The sequence below is a fragment of the Protopterus annectens genome, chromosome 8.part0 (genome assembly GCF_019279795.1).
Source record: "Protopterus annectens isolate FY-2018-M chromosome 8.part0, PAN1.0, whole genome shotgun sequence".
Lineage (NCBI taxonomy): Eukaryota > Metazoa > Chordata > Ceratodontiformes > Protopteridae > Protopterus > Protopterus annectens.
In genome coordinates, this window is record NC_056741.1 from 41,921,831 (window position 1) to 41,941,818 (window position 19,988).

Consider the following 19,988-nt stretch of genomic DNA (forward strand, 5'->3'; position numbering starts at 1 on the left):
AGCCTCAGCACAGGCCCTTAGCTATTCCTCCTGTACTTGATGTTCTGGATGATTTGTATTCTGACTCTAGTGCTACCCCTGATTCTCTTCCTCCTGCAACAGCCAAGCCAGACAGGTATTACAGGGTCCCAGAAACTCATTCCCATTTATTCAGGGCCCATACTGCTGATTTGGAAACTATTTCACAGGGGCCTAAAGGAGTTTCAGCCTCCACCTCAAAAAATCCTTTGCCCTCCAACAGGGAAGCAAGGTCATTAGAGAGATGGGGTAAAAAGGTTTACACATCCACTACCTTATCTATGAGAGCTTTAAATTGCCTTTTTCATATGTTCCAATATCAGGATTATCTCTTAGAAGATTTACAAAAAACATTAGCTTCTCCTGATCCTTTAGACAGGAAGACTTTGCAGGAAGCTGTACATAACACTCAGCAAGTAAGCAATCACTTCCTGCAGTGTGGATATGATGCACTGGAAGCTTCATGTAGGGCAGCTATGACAGGGGCAGTGATGCGTAGACATGCTTGGTTAAAAGATCAACCTCTACCAGATCATGTAAAAGCAAAACTTCTGGATGCACCTTTGGAAAAGAACAAGCTTTTGGTGCAAATGCTAAGGATGTGTTAAAGACCATCGAAGAAAAAGCAAAATCAGTTCAGACTGTGAAAGATTTCCTCCAGGTTCAACCCCCCAGATTCAGTAGGAATTGGCCTGCAAAAAACTGGTCCTTTCCTAATCCAGAAAAGTTTCAAAGGGGTAAGAACAGACGTGGCCGAGGAAGAGGCCAATACAGAGGCCCTTACAGGGGACGACAATGGCAGCCAGGAAACCAAAGAAGTGACGCAGGCGTTTCACCTGCCCAACAACCACAAACTCAATGACTTTCCTCTACTACCGCCTACCAGGGAACAACTAGAAGCTCCCTTGGGCGGGAAATTATCTCTGTTTGCAGAAAACTGGCACAGACTGACAAAGGGCAGATGGATTTTGGACATTATAGACCGAGGGTACAGGTTTCATTTTCATACCTTACCAAGAAAACAAGGCATGCCAAACCTACCACAACATCAAAGGGCAGAGGCTATCAAGCAAATCACTCTGCTGACTCGAATGAAAGCAATAGAAAGAGTTCCACAACAAGAACAAGAACAGGGGTTTTACTCAAGACTGTTCCTTGTTCCAAGAAAAGAATCTCAATGGAGACCAATACTGGACTTGTCCGCATTAAACACCTTTCTCATAGTACCAAAGTTCAAAATGCTGACTCTACAGCAACTCCTTCCCATGCTGGGCAAGGAGTCGTGGCTGATTACTCTGGACCTCAAGGAGGCATACCTGCATGTCCCTATCAGACACAGCTGCAGAAGATACCTCAGATTTCTTGCAGGGCCAGAGCATTATCAATTCTCAGCATTGCCATTTGGCTTATCTACTGCCCAGAGTATTTACAAAATTCCTGGCTTCAGTAATTGCTCATTGCAGGCTCCAGGGTATACAAATTTACCCATTACCTGGACGACTGCCTCATACAAGCGGACGACAAATTGATGTTGACAAAAACCTGGATTATGTCATACGATTACTTCAAGCTCTGGGATACACAGTCAACTTCCAAAAGTCAAGACTGCAGCCATCCCAGCAAATAATCTTCTTAGGAGCCAAACTAGACACAGCCTCTCAGATGGCTTACCTGACAGAAGACAAGCAAGAGAAGTTAACTCAATACTTCAAAGGTTTAGCAAAACTCACCCAGATGACTGCAAGGAGATTCCTACAGGCCCTGGGTTACATGGCATCCTGCATTCTACTGGTTCCATTAGCAAAACTACACATGAGAAAGCTTCAATGGTACCTAAAAAGCATTTGGTCTCAACACAGCAACAACTTGGAGACAATCATGCCACTCATTCCATGCCTACAAAAGGAATTCCTATGGTGGGCCTCGGTGAGCCAGGAAAACACAGGTATGTCATTCAAAAAACCACAGATAACACAGACCATGACTACAGACGCCTCAGACCTTGGATAGGGCACATGGAAGGCAGGTGTATACAAGGACAATGGTCTCCAAAGGAAACACATCTGCATATAAACCAAAAGGAAATGCTGGCAGTAATGCATGCCATCGAGGCTTTTCAACACCAACTCCAGCAAGGCCATTTAATGATACGGACAGACAACACCACTGTGATGTGGTACATAAACAAGCAGGGGGGCACCCACTCTTACCCCCTTTGCAGACTGACAATGCAGCTTTGGGAGAAATCACCGAGTCTAAACATCCAGTTACAATCCCAGTTTGTTCCAGGAAAAGACAATGTGTTGGCGGACAGCCTAAGCAGGAATTTCACAGATCCACACGAGTGGAGGTTACATCCGAAGGCTTTCAGACAACTCACTTCAACATGGGGCAAGCCAGAAGTGGACCTATTTGCCTCTCACCTCAACCATCTTCTACCAAAATTTTGCACAAGGACATACCATCCAAAGGCTTGGAAAATAGATGCCCTTTCATTCAACTGGAGCTCCCTAGCAATCTATGCATTCCCACCTCTGCCACTGATGACCTCAGTATTACTAAAGATCAAAGCAGAGAAGCCCAAGGGAATCATAATAGCTCGGATTGGCCAAGACAACACTGGTACCCACTACTACGGAGCATATGTCACACCAGGAGGTGGGCCCTCCCTCAGTGGCCTCTACTTTTGACTCAACACAATTTCGAAACACTGCATCCAAACCTTCAGACACTGCAGCTAACAGCCTGGGAGATCCCATAAATAACTTCAGCTTATCTCTCTCCAAGGAAGTTCAGCGGATACTAACAGAGGCTCGAAGACCATCCACCAGAAAGGTTTACTTAGCAAAGTGGAAAAGATTCAGCAATTGGAATACCAGCAAGGGACATGATGCATCATTACTGAACATCCCACTTATCTTGGAATATTTGGCAGATATTTTACAGAGCGGCCTCTCATATTCTTCAATAAAGATACATGCATCTGCTATTTCAGCTAGATACAACACTGATCCTCCTGTTTTCTCTCACCCCTTACTAAGACAATTCCTCAGTGGAATCAAGAACATTAAGCCACCAAGAAAGTCCCCAGTGCCAGCCTGGGACCTCAATTTTGTCTTAGAAAAACTGACTCTACTTCCTTTTGAGCCAGCAGCTTCAGTTGACTTGCAATTTCTCTCATGGAAGACAGCTTTCCTGTTGGCAATTACCTCAGCAAGAAGGGTTTCGGAGCTACAGGCCCTAATGGCAGTACCACCCTTTATTATTTTCTACAGAGACAGGGTTTCATTAAGGACCTACCCTACTTTTATGCCAAAGGTGGTATCTAGGGTTTCTCTAAATCAAGCCATTCATCTGCCTGCTTTCTTCCCCAATCCTGAGAATAAGGGGGAAAGACTTTTGCATACCTTGGACATTCATAGACAACTTCGATACTACCTGGACAGAACCAAGGCCAGTAGGAAGTCTGAACAGCTTTTTGTAGCTTACGCCCCTGCGGTCCAAGGAAAAGCAATTTCAGAACAGACTATTTCTAAATGGATTGGACATTGCATCAGATTCTGTTATTCCTTTCATGGAAAGACTGTTCCAGCCTATGTCAGACCACATTCCACCAGAGCTACAGCCACCTCTACAGCATTTTTAAGAGGGGTGCCTACCAAGGACATTCTAGAAGCTGCTACATGGAGCTCCGTGCATACATTCTCCAAACACTACAATCTCCCTCTATATTCCAGATCCAGAGCAGGCTTTGCTTCGGCAGTCCTGCAGGGTTTGATTGCCACACCATCTCTTTCCTAGAGCATACCTTCTCCCCCAGCTAAGCTATGGTATTCTACCCACATGTTATGACTGCAGTTGCATTCTTGAAGGACATAGTACAGTTTTGTACCTACCATAAATGTAGATGTCCGATAGACATGCAACTGCAGTCGGGTTTTCCCTCCCTCCATACCCCTCTATGCCTAGGGTCCACTCCTATCCCTCTTTCTCTTAGCTGGGGATATCTGTTATGGTGTATTTGTTTTATTGCTCATGTATTTGTTTGGAATCCTGTTTTTGTCTTCCAAGTTGATTACAGCCTTCCTTGGAGGGCACCTGGCATCTCGGGCAAGAAACACTGAAGAAAATGGCGTCGGCTGATGCTTATGTACTCCAGCCGCTCTGACGTCGGAGAGAAATGCGACATCAGCCGACGTCGGACCCAGACTTTGGAATCCGGCCGACCGAGGGCTGCCTGAGGCAGGACAACCCACATGTTATGACTGCAGTTGCATGTCTATCGGACATCTACATTTATGGTAGGTACAAAACTGTACTGTTTCCCTCCTGCCATCCCCCATTTCTTTGCTGGAACTTATCTATACTTCTCTATTCTATACAACCTATGTGGTGTATTTGCATGTAGATGAAGGCAAAATATATACTTTGGTGCAAGCATGTTTTATTGACATATTTTTAGCCTACCCTTTTGGGGGCACCTGACATCTGGGGTAAGAAAAACTGAAGAAAATGGCGTCAGCTGCATCTTTTATACCCCTGGCACACTGACGTCAGGGAAGAGGCGACAGCAACCGACGCCGGACCTAGACTTTGGAATTCAGGCCGACTGAGGGTAGCGTGCCAGCAGGATAACCCAGTTGTAATGACTGCAACAGTGAATACACTCGAACATCTACATTTATGGTAAGTGTACACAACTGTACTTTACTTGTAGTCCAGCAGACCATTGAGGAGACTAGCACACATTTCTGCTTTCCCCAAAGCACTGTCTGGTTAAGTGACTTGTTCAAGGTCATAGAGTACGCAAATGAGGGTTGAGGGAATCAAACCCTGTACCAAAGGAACTACAGCTCACAGCATTAACTTGCTGCACCAGCTGTCTTAAAACAGAAAGGGAAGGAGAAGATTCAAGCTCACACACTTGACCAGGAAACAGCAGCAGTAGTCTATTATGCTAATTTATAAGTTACAAGTGTAATAGTGGGATGTAGGGACCAAGTATTTATACAGACACACACGTATGTGACCCTTAGTTACAGCTTGCTCAGTCTCACAGTGGGCAGAGTGGTAAAAGGGTTCAAACCCTTTACTTTTGACTACAAGAACCACTACAATAATATCACACAGCCTTAAGTACCAGACAACTCCACATCATTTAAAGCCTTTACAGAACAGTAAGTGTTGCATTGGCATGCATTTTCTGAACAGTGGAAACTGTGAAACTAATGACTGGCATTACTAACTGGCTGTAATAATCAGTGGTTTATCAGAAAAAAAGTTAACAAGGGACAGGGCATAAGGATGAGGCAAAATCAGGGCAGTTTTGGAAAAGTGGAGGCATATAAGAGGCAGACTGCTGTAATTCACTTAAACAGTAACAGTTGTGAATCCGAATGTATTCTGTTAACATCAAAAACTGAAACTTTAGCTGCATTAATGACCGACTGTAAATGTTGTCTTAACCTTTAGTGATTTATCAGAAAAAAATAAGTGATTGAGTGTCTGGTAGTTAGTACAGATAATACAGTTAGCTGCTTCCTGTAGTAAGGATACTGTGCTTGACTCTTTATACCTCCAATTTCCTACTATGTAACTCTGAGCACACAACTTAATTAGAAAGTGTTCCTGGGACCTGTTGTCAAGATTGCAAGGTTTGATTCTTTGTACCTCCATTTGCCTACTGCATGACATTGTGCAAGTCTCTTAACCAGACAGTGCTTTCTACTTTCACCTGCTGGGCCACTCTGAGCAAGTTACTTAACCAGAAAATGCTCCTGAGATCTGTAGTCAAGGATGGAGGGTTTGATGCTTTCTACCTCTTTTTGCCTACTGTGTGAATCTGTGCAAGTCACATAACCAGATAGTGATGCTGGGACATGGTATAAATATCAATACATATTATGTGTACTTGAACAAGTACTGACTCTGGGCTAGTAACTGATCACCTCACCCTCATAATTCAGAAACACATCCCTTTCACCTGTCTAGATATTAAACCCACACAAACTCTCAAACTTGTACAAGCATGCTTTTATCTGCTACTGCTTCTACTTCTTTTACATCAGTCCTTGGAAAAGAGATGTTTTGTCATTTTTACTCAAGTCTCATTGTAGGCAAAAATCAGTTTTAAATTGTTTTGTTGGCTGCTTATGGGTCTCTCTGATGCTGTGGGCTCCAGGCAGCCGCTTGTTTCACCCACTGTTATAATGTGTCACTGACTTATTTTTTCACAAGGATAGTGTTTCCTTGAGAAGAAATCATTTTTATGCTAAAATGGTTTCAGAGTGTAACATGAGCCAATCTATTAATCTCTCTCTATTTTTCCAGAACCTAAAAACAAGGGAGAAAGAATATTACAGACTCTGGATATCCACTCACAGCCCAGATGTGCTTGGACAGATCTAAATCCTTCAAGAAATGCTCTCTAGGAAGGGCTGAGGCAGACTGGTGTCAGAGCCAAGAACTAAAACTAAGTGCCAAGAAATGCATAATGGTATCTTTCGGGAAGTCATCCACCCCCTGGTAACTATCATATTGACAACACACCCCTTAGAGTTGACCCAGTAGTCAGAGACTTAGGGACACAACAGACAGTAATCTGTCCTTTGACCATCACTTGTCTACAGTAGTGAGGAAACCCTTCTATTTGTCCTACGGGGTTCCACCTGTGTCCCTCATTTGACTGTGTTGTGCAACTTATGACCAAAGTATGGCATCTAGGTCCAAGGAAATCATTGTTGCATGGTATTTGGCATTCATCAGACCTATCATTGAGTGCAATGCCCCATTTGTTATGTACCTAACCAGGCATATCCAACAATTGGAACATTCACAGAGGTTCCACACTAAAAGAATACAGGGAGTAAGTAACATTTCTTAGGCAGACCGCCTCAAGGTCCAGTCTTTGTATTCTGTCTCCTACAGGCTGTTGAGGGGGATCTATGCCTGGCATATAGGGGATTGTCAAACCCCTCTCTGGTGGACCTCCTGCATATCTGCAAAACAAACAGCACCAGAATAACCTGTTCTAAAGACTTAAACCTTGCCTTGATGTAAATAGAACCTGCTGGAGAGACAGGTATGTATCCCAGAGACTACCTGTCTTTGGAACAGGCTACCCATCCATGTGAAGCAGAGTTCCTCCCTAACCCAGTTCAAGTGCAGTTTGGACAGTTGGATGGGGAACAGGAAATTCATCCCTGGTTTGGCACCTATGTCTCTAATGGATACAGCCTATAAATGGTTCGTCTCCCAGGCCCCTGCTTGTAAATGTTTCATCTCCCAAATACCTGTTTACCCTTATCAAGGGTACCAGAACTTCTCAAAGATTCGGGATTCATGGCTAGGCTTAAAAAGGCTGTTGTGGTCGTAAGCCTAGTAAACACCTATGAACCTGTTGCAAACTAGATTCCTTTTCCATGTTTATAACCAGCTTTTCTAGGACCATTCTCCAGGGATCCTGGATTCTTGAACTCTTTCCTCCTCCCTATATGTTCGTAAACAAGCTAACCAAATAGCTTAGGCTATTGCAATTGTGATTCTGTTGAACATGGTACAGTTGTGTAATTTACCATAAGAAAAGGTGTTCTAATAGATCAGTGTTGCAGGTGCCATCCTCTCCCACCACCCCTTTGTTGCTTGTGATATAGTGCTAAGGTGTTAATGTATATACCCTTGTGTATATAATTGTTAGTGTTGCTTTACATGCAGTTGCCATCCTTTCCCCTTTGTTTGCTTGTGATCTAGTGCTAAGGTGTTAATGTATACACCCTTGTGTATATAATTGTTAGTGTTGCTTTACATTCCTAGCATTTTTCTTTCAGGACTGTCGCCTCACTTGTTTAGACAGGAATTGTTTGGTGCCCAAACTGCCTTTTTGTCTGACACTGTTTGAGCCCTTGGCAGATAAGGCACATAGAATGTGTAGTGAAGCTTTGAAAGATGGCCAGCGGTGATATCCTGGGCAGGTATAACCCCCAAATAGCTTAGGCTAGTACAGCAGTGAACATCTGCTGTTAAGGTAAGCTTACTTATAACTGTAGTTTACATCCAATATTTTTACTTCATCTTCCCCTATTAAAACCCCTAACCCTGAATGTGCCTCATTTCCAACTGTACATATAACCTTCCTCCCCAATACTGTTCCCTTTGCCCTTTTACTTCATTGTGGGCCCGGTTTCTTTCACTTTCTTCCTCATTTACATCAGCCATTTCACTTTATTCCTGAATATTGTTTTATTCGGTTTACCTTTAAAATGATGAAGTGCACATCTGCGACGGTTAGATGTGCGAAAGGATGTTTGCAAAAGTTCATATTAACGAACCAGAAATTGGCAAACTCACAAAAGAATGAATGCCAGTGTGTATTCGCTCATGTGAATTTGGCATTCTGAGTGGGGTCGGGACATGTACCCCTTTCCTCACTGTCTTGCAATCTCGGAGTTAGTGTAAAATTAGCAGGGGGGTGTGCGGGGACTTCAGAAATTACGGATGTTTTGAAGAAAGTCTACATTCCCGGAGTGTCAACTTTCTTTGGGTAGCGGATTCGGTCTTTTAAGGATTCGACGGTGAAGTTTCCGACATTACGAGTTGGGTGTATGAAGAGTCACACACGTGTGTTGCGACATTTTAAAGGGAAACTGTTTTATTCGTATTGTCTTTCTTCCCTTTCAGTTTCTTGATGTATCCTTTTTCTTGCACCGGGCATTTGAACCAGAAATGACCAAACTTATTCCCTCTCTGCAGGATTGTTTAGTTTGAGCAGTATGGCCTCTACAGGATTGTTTAGTTTGAGCAGTATGGCCTCTACAGGATTGTTTAGTTTGAGCAGTATGGCCTCTACAGAATTGCTTAGTTTGAGCAGTATGGCATTGATCTCCAGCTTGCTCACATCTTCTTTTTGTGCATTCCTGAACTAAATGTGTTTCTTTTCCATCGTAAAAACAAGCCTTGAGTTGGCCTCGCTACCTAACAGTTGCTATTTTCCCATTCACGATTATTTTTGAAGTATGCTGTAATTTTCCATGTTGCACATTCAATATAATCCACACTTGCCAACCTTCTGTCCATTCATTTCTGTTGTCAAAAAACCTTAAGTTCCTTCACTTCTGATTTTCTTAATTGCAGTCAATTTTTTTAACTGCATACCAACATTCTGAAAAATGAAGCCCTTCCAGGTTGTCATTTCTTATATTTGACTCAAGCCTTTCTGCACCTGAAAATGTCTCAAAAATTACTTCACAAAAGTCGGTGTGTCAGCAGTCTTATGTCTTTAAGTAAACTATAATGACAACTCCAATATTGTCCATAATATCATTCCTGTCAATAGAATCCCTGTTTTTCTTCTGAGTCTAATCACTAGTTTTATTTTTTTGAACTGCTGCCCTTCTGCTCCTTGTTTCCCATTGGATAATGCTTCTTCCTTGACCTTCTAACACTTGCATACAATATTTTCTTCATTATTTCATATGTACTACTCTGCTGAACTTGCTTTTGTGCTGTCAGCCGGTTCTGCATTACGTTTGATACCACATTATCGGCTTCATCATCAAACTGCTGCTGTAGCACTCAGTCCATTACAACACTCCAACTTGGCCTCCTTCCTTCATTAAGTATTCCAGTACCTCTGCATCCAGACCTCCCCTGTCCAGCTCCATAACAAGAATCTTATCTCTCTGTTCTTCTCTCTCCAGCTATGTTTACTCCTTCCACCACTTTGAAAGTCTTGGAGTACCCGCGACAGCCCACCAACCCCACTTATTGCTTGAAAAGAGTAGGAAGTTCCTCCGATGCTTTGACCAAATTTTCTCTATTCATTATATGAATATCACCTAGGGTCTCCGTTGAGAAGAGGCCACTGGCTTAGTGGAACTATCCCGGTCAACAAGGCTGAAACAAAATGAATAAAAGTTTTATTTGTAAATTATAGATTCCTGGCAAGCTTCCCAGTGTAAGTAAATCAACGTACTCATGCAGGCTATTATTATTTTGGCTTTGCACACTGTCTCTCTACCAGGCTGACTCCTGTAAACATGCAGTCGTTTTTTTTCCCTCCTTTGAAGCTTTCCCATTCCTAACATCTTAAGTAGCACATGACCTAAAATGTTAAGAAACGTTATTTCTTTAAGAGCAACAGTTTAAAACAGAAACTTGTATTTTTTTTTAAGTTTTGTACTTCATCAATTTTTTACTTGTTGTCACCTGGTGGCTAGGACAGGTTAAGTATTTTCCAGTCCCAGCTCTTGAAATTTGCTTTCTGACAAGGTATTAGTACACCTCTTTCTACTTAAAATTGTACTGTCTCCCCATTAATTCTCTGTATTTCTTTCCATCAGCTTGTCTGTTTTACTGATTCAGACTGACTCTCTTCACTTCCACATTAACAAATGGGTGGTTCCTTTTCATGTTTCCGTTCAACAGTATACTTTGATCATATGCACACACAAATCCTGGGAACATATACCAAGCAGAAACTTGCTGTAGCAAATAATTCTTTAATAAAAAATATTCTCCACAAGCAAGTCTTGTAGGATAAAACGCAACTTTATTACGAAAATGCAGTAGGTGAGCGCTTTCATGGGACTACCTCCCACTTCATCAGACCATTACAATAAAAGTACTATCCACCTATTTATAAGGCAAGTCAAATTGGTAATACTAATTAAGTAATAATTACCCATTCATTTTAGAGATATTCAACTCTACATAAATCACTTGCATTATTTCTGTTCAAACATTACTAATATAAAAAAGCACATATACAGTAATATATAAAAATGTAAAAAAAAATACATATAAAATAGTAAAATCCTTTAACTATTTCAAATATTATGCTTCAATTTTCATCCTAAATATGCACCATTCTGTTTTGAACTTCATAACTTTCATTTTAACATACATAGTTTATGCTGCTGCTAACATAATTCTTATTCATAGTAGGTCTCATTAACGTAAAGACCTGTTCTTTAGTATAGGCATTAATGGTATCCTGTCATTTAGTCCCTTACCTCTGTTGCCTCTTAACCTAACTGTCCACCTTACTTCTGAAGTTTCTGTTTTGTTAATTATATCTCCCCCTCTATCATTTTCACTAACCACTTCAATGGCCATAAATCTAAAATTATGTGTGGAAGCCATTTTCAACACGTTTAGCCAAAGCATTAGTTTTGTCTAGATTCCTGATGCTTAGTAAATGTTCTCTTATCCTTGTTTTAAATTCCTTATTTGTCTTACCTGTATAATAAGATGAACACACATTACAGATAGCTAAATATACTGTATTTTGAGTATTACAAGTGGCCGTAACTTTAAATGTAAACTCTATTCCTGTATTGGGGTGTTTAAATTTATTGCTGTGATCTATCCATTTACATTGGTTACACTTAACACATGATATTGTTCCTACGTGTTCTTTTACTTTCTTCTCTGTACTAGCATAACAAAAGATGTCTTTTTAGTGACTTCTTATTTCTGTAGCAAAATACTGGTTCTTCTCCAACTAACTCTCTTACATGCGGGTCACTTGTAAGTACAGGCCAGTGTTTCCTCACAATATCTTTCATAATCCTAACATCAGACATATAGTCCGTAACTATTTTAACTTTATCTGAGTGGGATGTTTCCATATTTTTCACCATGTGACTCTCTCCTTGTGAAAAATAGGGTTTGCCCTTTGTGGGCCTCAGTCTTAACTTCTGTCATTACTTCTTGTATTTCATTATCATTATAACTTCTTTTTAAGAATTTCCCACTCAAATCTTCTATCTCATTTTCAAATATTGTTTCTATAGCTGTTAATCTTGAAATTCTAATATGTTGGGGGTGCATACTTCCTCTATGTATGTGTTCTTATAGCACTCCTTTCTATATACTTGGGATGAGAAACTCCCTTATGGATACCTGTTCACCATTACATCAAGGAAGGTGATGTTACTTTCTGAATAACTCATCTCAAATCTTAAAAAGCTAGTGCTCTCATTCAAACTCTTATGGAAACACATTAGCTCTGACTCTGCACCCTGTCATAACAAGAAGAGGTCATCTATAAAGTGTCTATAAAATGTAATTTGTTGCCACTTCTCAAATACTATCCACTTCCTTTCCCAGTTGGCCATTACTATATTTGCGTAACTGTTCGCACTTGAAGTGTCCATGGCTACACCTTCTTTTTGTCTATAGGTTTTATGACTAAATATCATTATATTATTCTCTAGTACTTGTTCCATTAATAAGCATATAAGTTCTACTCTACCAGCTGTGTATGTTCCATCTAACGTTCGGTATTCACGTAACATCTCTACACCCAATAGGGAATTAACATCCAATGTAACCATTAACAGTGTTTCACCGGTCCTTGACAAAACTTCAGTGTGTCTAAATAACTCGGTTAGGAATTGCTTAGTGTCTGTTAGAATCGCTTCATTTTTATTAACTATGGGCCTTAACATTTTCTCTATATAAATAGATATGGGTTCCGTTATCCATCCCCTCCCTGAGACAGTGGGCCTTAAGGGGGGATGTATTGGATCCTTGTGGATTTTCGGAGTAACCTTGTATTATAGGAATTAGTGGCTTCTCTACCAAAAAATAGTTATATTGTTCTTTCGTAATTCGTTGCTCTAATAAACAATCATATAAATGTATTTGAAGTCCATACTTGATATTTTCTACATCAACAGCATTAACACGTTCATAAACCTTTTCATTTTGCAATAAACTCAACATCTGTGAGTCATACTATAGTCTGTCCATTATAACAGTAGGGCCTCCTTTGTCAGCTGCTCTTATCGCTATGGATGTATCATTCTTTAACAGTTGTAATGCCTTATTTTCCTCTCTAGATAAATTATATCTCTTACATTTACTTTTATTCACATATAATTTTTCATATAATTCTTGCTCACATAAACTATTAAAAACTTCTACAACTGGATTATTTGGGGGAATATATGTACTAGGTATTTTCAAAATAGATTTGTCATGCAGATTCTTTACCAAACAACAATTTCAGTTCTACATTTCTTGTAAATTTCTTAATGTCCGAAATATTGTTAATTACCTCTGTCCCCTAGGTGGGAATAAAAGATAAACCCTTCCCCAAAAGTTCCTTTTCATGAACTGTCAATATTCTGGATGACATGTTCTATACCAATTTACCCGCTTCCATTAATTGTGCCATTGGCGCTTCGCATTGCGGGTTTCTGATCGATCCTGGAAACCTTTACTCTTCACTCGGCCCCTGCTCTGAGACTTTATAAGTTTTGCCAAAACTAACAATATTTATATAAAAATAAAATATACAATCTATTTTGAAAAAAACCCTTTGCACAAAGGTGGAGTGTTCACCGATCTAGGAAATTATAGACCCATCAGCCTAACTAGCCTGATCTGCAAGGCCATGGAACAGATTATCATGGACCTCCTCAACAGCCTCTAAACACTCGATCCCACACAGTTTGTTTTTTGTCAAGGGGAGGTCATGCCTATTAAATTAGGTTGAATTCTTTGAGACAGTCACCAAAGCTATGGATGAGAAGATTGCACACCGCCCACCTTGACCTGGTCAAAGCCTTCGATACTATTCCCCACTCAGGTATAATAAATAAACTCTCTCAACTAGGCATCAATCCTTATGTTACCATATGGGTAACAAACTGCCTCACTGATAGACCCCACCTAGTCAAAATAGGGTAGCCACCCCAAGCAGTAGACCTGTAACAAGCGGTGTATCCCAGTAATCCGTCTTGGGGCGGCTCTTGTTTGGGATATAGGTGCTGACTAGTTGGAACATGGGGTAAATTCTTGGCTAGGCTTGCAAGGACCTTAGGGCCAGTAGCCTAGTAATTTCCTATGAAAATAGCTCCTCCATCTATCCAGATAAAAATAGCACAATTCTCCTTATATTCAACATTGAGCTGTGTCTTGCTTATCAAGTCATGAAAGCGTCAGTACTGTTTGGCTTCTTGTTTCTTCACAAAACCAGTGCCTCTGCAAATAACCACACTAGGGATCCCTAGGTATACTAGTAAAAACACAAAACACTCTGGAGAGGTCACTTCCTAACTAAAAGTATTACCAGCCTGTGGAATAAATTACCAGTACAGGTCAAACAAAATGTTACCATGGCTACTAGTCTTGTTAACTGGTTGGGTAGACATAAATTTACCTCAGGGTTATTGTATGTGACCTTGATTAGTTTAGGAGATGAGCATTGTTGACCCCTCAAAATATATGGCAAGAACTTTCAGGCATCTGTGCTTATAGGTGAATGTCTCGTCGTGTTATGATTCCTTTATTATTGTTCCTGTGCCAGCAGTGTACTGTAGTCCTTATTCAGCTGGTATGTATGAGTGGTGTACGCTTAGTAGGTACTGGTCCTTATTCAGCTGGTATGTGTGGGTGGTGTATACTTAGTGTAGGTATTCGTCCTTATTCAGCTGATATGTGTGAGTGGTGTGCACTTAGTAGGTACTGGTCCTTATTCAGCTGGTATGTGTGAGTGGTGTGCATTTAGAGGGTCATCATCATCATCTTCTTTCGGCTGTTCCCGTTAGGGGTCGCCACAGCAGATCACCTGTTTCCATTTCTTCCTGTCCTCTGCATCATGCTCTGTCACACCAACCACCTGCATGTCCTCTCTCACCACATCCATAAACCTTATCTTAGACCTTCCTCTTTTCCTGTTACCTGGCAGCTTCATCCTTAGCATCTTTTTCCCAATATACTCAGCATCCCACCTCAGCACATGTCCAAACCAACGTAATTGTGCCTCTCTGGCTTTGTCTCCAAACCTTCCAACCTGGGCTGACCCTCTAATATACTTATTCCTAATCCTGTCCACCTTCGTCACACCCAGTGCAAATTTTAACATATTTAATTCTGCCACATCCAGCTCATACTCCTGCCTTTTTGTCAATGCCACTGTCTCCAACCCATATAACATAGCTGGTCTCACTACCCTCTTGTAGACCTTCCCTTTCACTCTTACAGGTACTCGTCTGTCACAAATCACTCCTGACACTCTTCTCCACCCACTCCATCCTGCCTGTACTCTCTTCTTCACCTCTCTTCCACATTCACCGTTACTCTGAACTATAGACCCCAAGTATTTAAACTCATCCACCTTCGCCACCTCTACTCCTTGCATCCTCACCATTCCTCTATCCTCCCTCTCATTCACACACATATATTCTGTCTTAGTCCTGCTGACCTTCATTCCTCTTCTCTTTAGAGCATATCTCCATCTCTCCAGGGTCTTCTCCACCTGTTCCCTACTCTCACTACAGATCACAATGTCATCTGCAAACATCATAGTCCGCGGGGACTCCTGTTTGATCTCGTCTGTCAACCTGTCCATCACCATTGCAAATAAGAAAGGGCTCAGAGCTGATCCTTGATGTAACCCCACCTCCACCTTAAACGCATCTGTCACTCCCACCGCAGACCTCACTGTTGTCACACTGCCCTCATACATATCCTGTACCACTCTTACATACTTTTCTGACACTCCTGACTTCCTCATACAATACCACAACTCCTCTCTAGGCACCCTGTCATATGCTTTCTCTAAGTCTACAAAAACACAATGCAACTCCTTCCGACATTCTCAGTACTTCTCCATCAACACTCTCAGAGCAAAGATCGCATCTGTAGTGCTCTTTCCTGGCATGAAACCATACTGCTGATCACTAATCATCACGTCCCTTCTTAACCTTGCTTCCACTACTTTCCCATAACTTCATGCTGTGACTGATCATTTTTATCCCTCTGTAGTTACTACAGCTCTGCACATCTCCCTTTTTATTAAAAATCGGTACCAAAACACTTTTTCTCCATTCCTCAGGCATCCTCTCACTTTCCAAGATTTCATTAAATGATCTGGTTAAAAACTCCACTGCCATTTCACCTAAACACCTCCATGCTTCCCACAGGTATGTCATCTGGGCCAACAGCCTTTCCATTCTTCATTCTCTTCATAGCTATCCTTACTTCCTCCTTGCTAATCCATTGTACTTCATGATTTACTATCCCTACATCATCCAGCCTTCTCTCCCTCTCATTCTCTTCATTCATCAACCCCTCAAAGTACTCTTTCCATCTCCTCAACACACTCTCCTCGCTTGTGAGTATGTTTCCCTCATTACCCTTTATCACCTTTACCTGCTGCACATCTTTCTTAGCTCGGTCCCTCTGTCTAGCCTAGGTGTGCATTTAAAGGGTACTGGTCCTTATTCAGCTGGTATGTAGAGTGATGTGCATTTAGTGGACAGTGGTCTTTATTCATCAGGTATGTGTGAGTGGTGTGCATTTAGCAGACAGTGGTCCTTATTCAGCTGGTATGTGTGACTGGTGTGCATTTACCGGGCACTCATCCTTATTCAGCTGGTATGTGTGAGTGGTGTGCATTTACCGGGCACTTTTCCTTATTCAGCTGGTATGTATGAGTGGTGTGCATTTAGCAGGCACTGGTCTTTATTCAGCTGGTATGTATGAGCGGTGTGCATTTAGCAGGCACTGGTCCTTATTCAGCTGGTATGTCAGAGTGGTGTGCAGTTAACGGGTACTGGTCTTTATTGAGCTGGCATATGTGAGTGGTACGCATTTAGCAGGTACTGGTCCTTATTCAGCAGGTGTGTGTGAGTGGTGTACATTTAGAGGACACTGGTTCTTATTCAGCAGGTGTGTGTGAGTGGTGCACATTTAGTGGGCACTGGTCATTATTCAGCAGGTTAGTTGTTGGGAGTGTGGCAGTGTGTATGTGTGCACTAGTTCTTATTCAGACCTGTTTACGCTCTGACTGACTATACATTTTGTAGATGTCCTTCAAGGATGCATCTGCAGTCCTTACAAATGGGTTGTCCTGTCGTCAGGCAGCCCTTCGGTCGGCCGGATTCCAAAGTCTGGGTCTGGCCTCGGCTGGTGTCGCACTTCACCCGACGTCATAGCTGCAGTTCTTCGGGTATAAAGGCATCAGCCGACGCCATTTTCCCCAGTCTTTCTTGCCGCGTGGCGCCCGAAGCAGAAGCTGTTCGCAAGTGCCGGTCGGTCAGATCCAGAGATTACTACTACCGAATACTACTTCGAAGACTTCTAAAAAGCTAAGTACCCCGTTGAGGACTCTTTCTTGCCTCAGCCGATGTCAGAAAAAGTGAATAACTGTTTAACTTGTGGGAAACAAATACCTCATAACGATTTCCACTCTTACTGCTTACCTTGTTTAGGCCCAGACCACGACGTAGCAGCTTGTTTAGCCTGTGCTTCTTTCAACCGAAGGACGCTTAGACGTCGGTCAGAGTTTGCTGAACAGTTTTTCGGCTCAGATTTCGCGTACATAATGCCGTCGGATCCTCCGACTTCACAAGTTGTTAAGAAACGCAAAGAAAAGGACCGACACTCGCGGTCCGCGGTTTCGGCCGAAACCGCGGTTAAGCAAACCGCGAGTATCTCGGTTTCGGCCGAAACCGAGCAAACGGTTCTAACTTCAGCCGAATCCATGACTACTACCGAGGCCCCTTCTAACCTGGTTGAATCGGCCTCTGAAATTCAACCTGCTACTGTGGTTTCACAAGAATTATCGGACACCATCCCTTTGGATGTTTCAACCCCTGCACGTGGTGCTGCTAGGCCGCCTGCAGCCATGTCCATAAAGGCCTTTGCCAGGGCTAAAGCAGCCAAAACTTCTAAGTCTGTGCCTGTTAAGCCCCCCTCTCACAGGCCCAGCTCCAGTTCCCAAATGCTTACTCTGGCAGAGGATTTCATCTCTTTAATAAGGGGATCCCAACCTCATCCAGACAGGGCCTCTCAACCACCTCCAGGAAAGAGACCTAGAGCAGTGCCCCCTGAGCCAGTGTCATCAGATGATTCTTCTGATGATTCAGAAAATACAGACCATCCAGAGGCTCCTTTTTCTCCTTATGAAGACTCCGATGCTGAGGAATCGATTCCTTCTGCCTCTCCACCAGAGGAATTTTCCTTTGGGGAAACCTTACATGCCATGAGGGAGCAATTTCAATGGCAGGGGCAAGATTTCTCAGATTCAAGGAAAAGGCTTAGGACTTTTTTGCATTTACCACAACATAGGCCTTTAGCTATACCTCCAGTTCTTCCTGTTGTAGATGATGCATTTAATGATGCCTGCACTGCTCCTGATACTTTGCCTCCAGCCCCTGCTAAGCCCGATAGGTTCTGCTACAAACTCTGTAAAGCATTGTTCTCCATACACTGAGATGCTGTTATTTGTAATTAATCTGGGCTGATGACTGGAAGGTTGCTGTCTGTAATCAAGTTTACATTTTTAGATTTTTTGTGTAAAATAAAGAAGAATTTTATTAGACAAATTGGGTGATTTAATTTTTTTTAGTTTTGCCCTTACTCGGCAGTATATTCTTAACTGGATAAAACCATTGGGTACAAGTGTCCTTTTTCATAGGTGACTCAGATACGCTGCCCTGTTAAGTGACTTACTCAGAGTTGCACATTTGGCAGGTAAATGTCGAGGACCTCAAACCTGGGATTGCTGCATAAAGATCATCAGCAGTTTTTGTACCATTAACTGCCTGAGCTAAACTACCAGACAAGGTTACATGTTTGAGCAGAAATTATGTTAATGATGCCTATTCTCATAGGTATGTAGAGACGATAAACAGTACTGACAGAAGAGCGCACTAGCCTAAAGTCACATGGCAGAGTGTACAGTGCCCTTTTCAGTAGTTTATTGATCCCGTAGGACTATTACTGATTATATTTTGTAATTACTAGAAATCTATTTTTCCCCTTGTCAGTATTTTTTATCTTTTGTGAATATATTGAATATTAAAAAATGTTAGCAGTCTGTTCTTCTCAAATAGGAATTACCTGTGAGCATCATGATTCCGAGCAGCAACTTTTAAAATACTTATCTGAAATTTGTCAGGTTTTGACAAAAAGCAGCTACAGAAGGGGAAAAAAAACCAAAGTATTTGTCAGAAAAATCTGAAATAACCTTTGTGTTGTCCAAATTGCGATGTCTAAAAATGCTGCTTTTTTTTCCTTGTTGCAGATGTCGGATGTGTTCCTTGACTTTCTTCTCCAAGTCAGACATGCAGATTCACTCCAAGTCGCACACAGAAACAAAACCCCACAAGTGCCCACACTGTTCGAAGACCTTTGCTAACAGCTCCTACCTGGCACAGCACATACGCATCCACTCAGGTGCCAAGCCTTACACCTGCAGCTACTGCCAGAAGTCCTTTCGCCAGCTCTCCCATCTCCAGCAGCACACACGGTAAGGCCTGCTTATCACCTGTTGGAAGACTTTTTTACAGGCTTCTCTAGTTTGTCTGATTTTTTGAGTTAGTATATGAGGGTATCCTACTGTTGATTTGTACCTTTACGTGGGCTTTCTTCCCTTTGAGAGTTAAGTACTAGCAGGAACATTTGTTAAGGTTTCACTTTATCCTCCCTTTCTCTTACTTTCATAATCACAGTAGCTGCTGTAAGCAGACAGCAGAAATTTGTATTTTATTAGTTGTTTCTCTTCTAAAGAGGAATTTTCAGTCCTTACCAACTGTTACCACTTTTAGTGTGCATTGGTCAGTAAGGGAGTCCAGGCTGTCCTGGCAGGAATGTGTGAATATGAGGTATCTTGTCTTCTGAGATGCCATTCATGGCAGCATAGCTGCCTCCTCCCCACCAGACAAGGAGAATTACATCTAGATGTACCCGATTCTGACCTTTAGTTAGTCTTCTACACTGGTAGTGAACATTACTGCATGAGTACGTTTTACTGAACCGGCTGCTTGATTAGCGTTTGGATGTATGAAACAATGCGGTACATCAAGGTCTTTCCCTTTTAACTCATTCACACCGTTAAAACTTTTTTATCTTTTTCCATTTAACACCCATATCTCTTTCTGGTGACATGCCATTTTTTAAGATAGTTAACTAAATGACTTACCAGTTACTGATGAGCCGCAGTGTGAAAAGACAAG

The 19,988-nt window shown here is 41.8% G+C and overlaps 1 protein-coding gene across 1 annotated transcript in view; it reads left to right on the plus strand.

Moving 5' to 3' along the window:
• Nucleotides 1-19,988, plus strand: part of ZNF384 (zinc finger protein 384) — a 1,170,835-nt gene that overhangs the window by 452,259 nt on the left and 698,588 nt on the right. Inside the window, exon 3 of the mRNA XM_044079105.1 lies at nt 19,058-19,282. Coding sequence (XP_043935040.1) covers nt 19,058-19,282 — 225 coding nt within the window. The remainder of the gene's footprint in view (nt 1-19,057; nt 19,283-19,988) is intronic.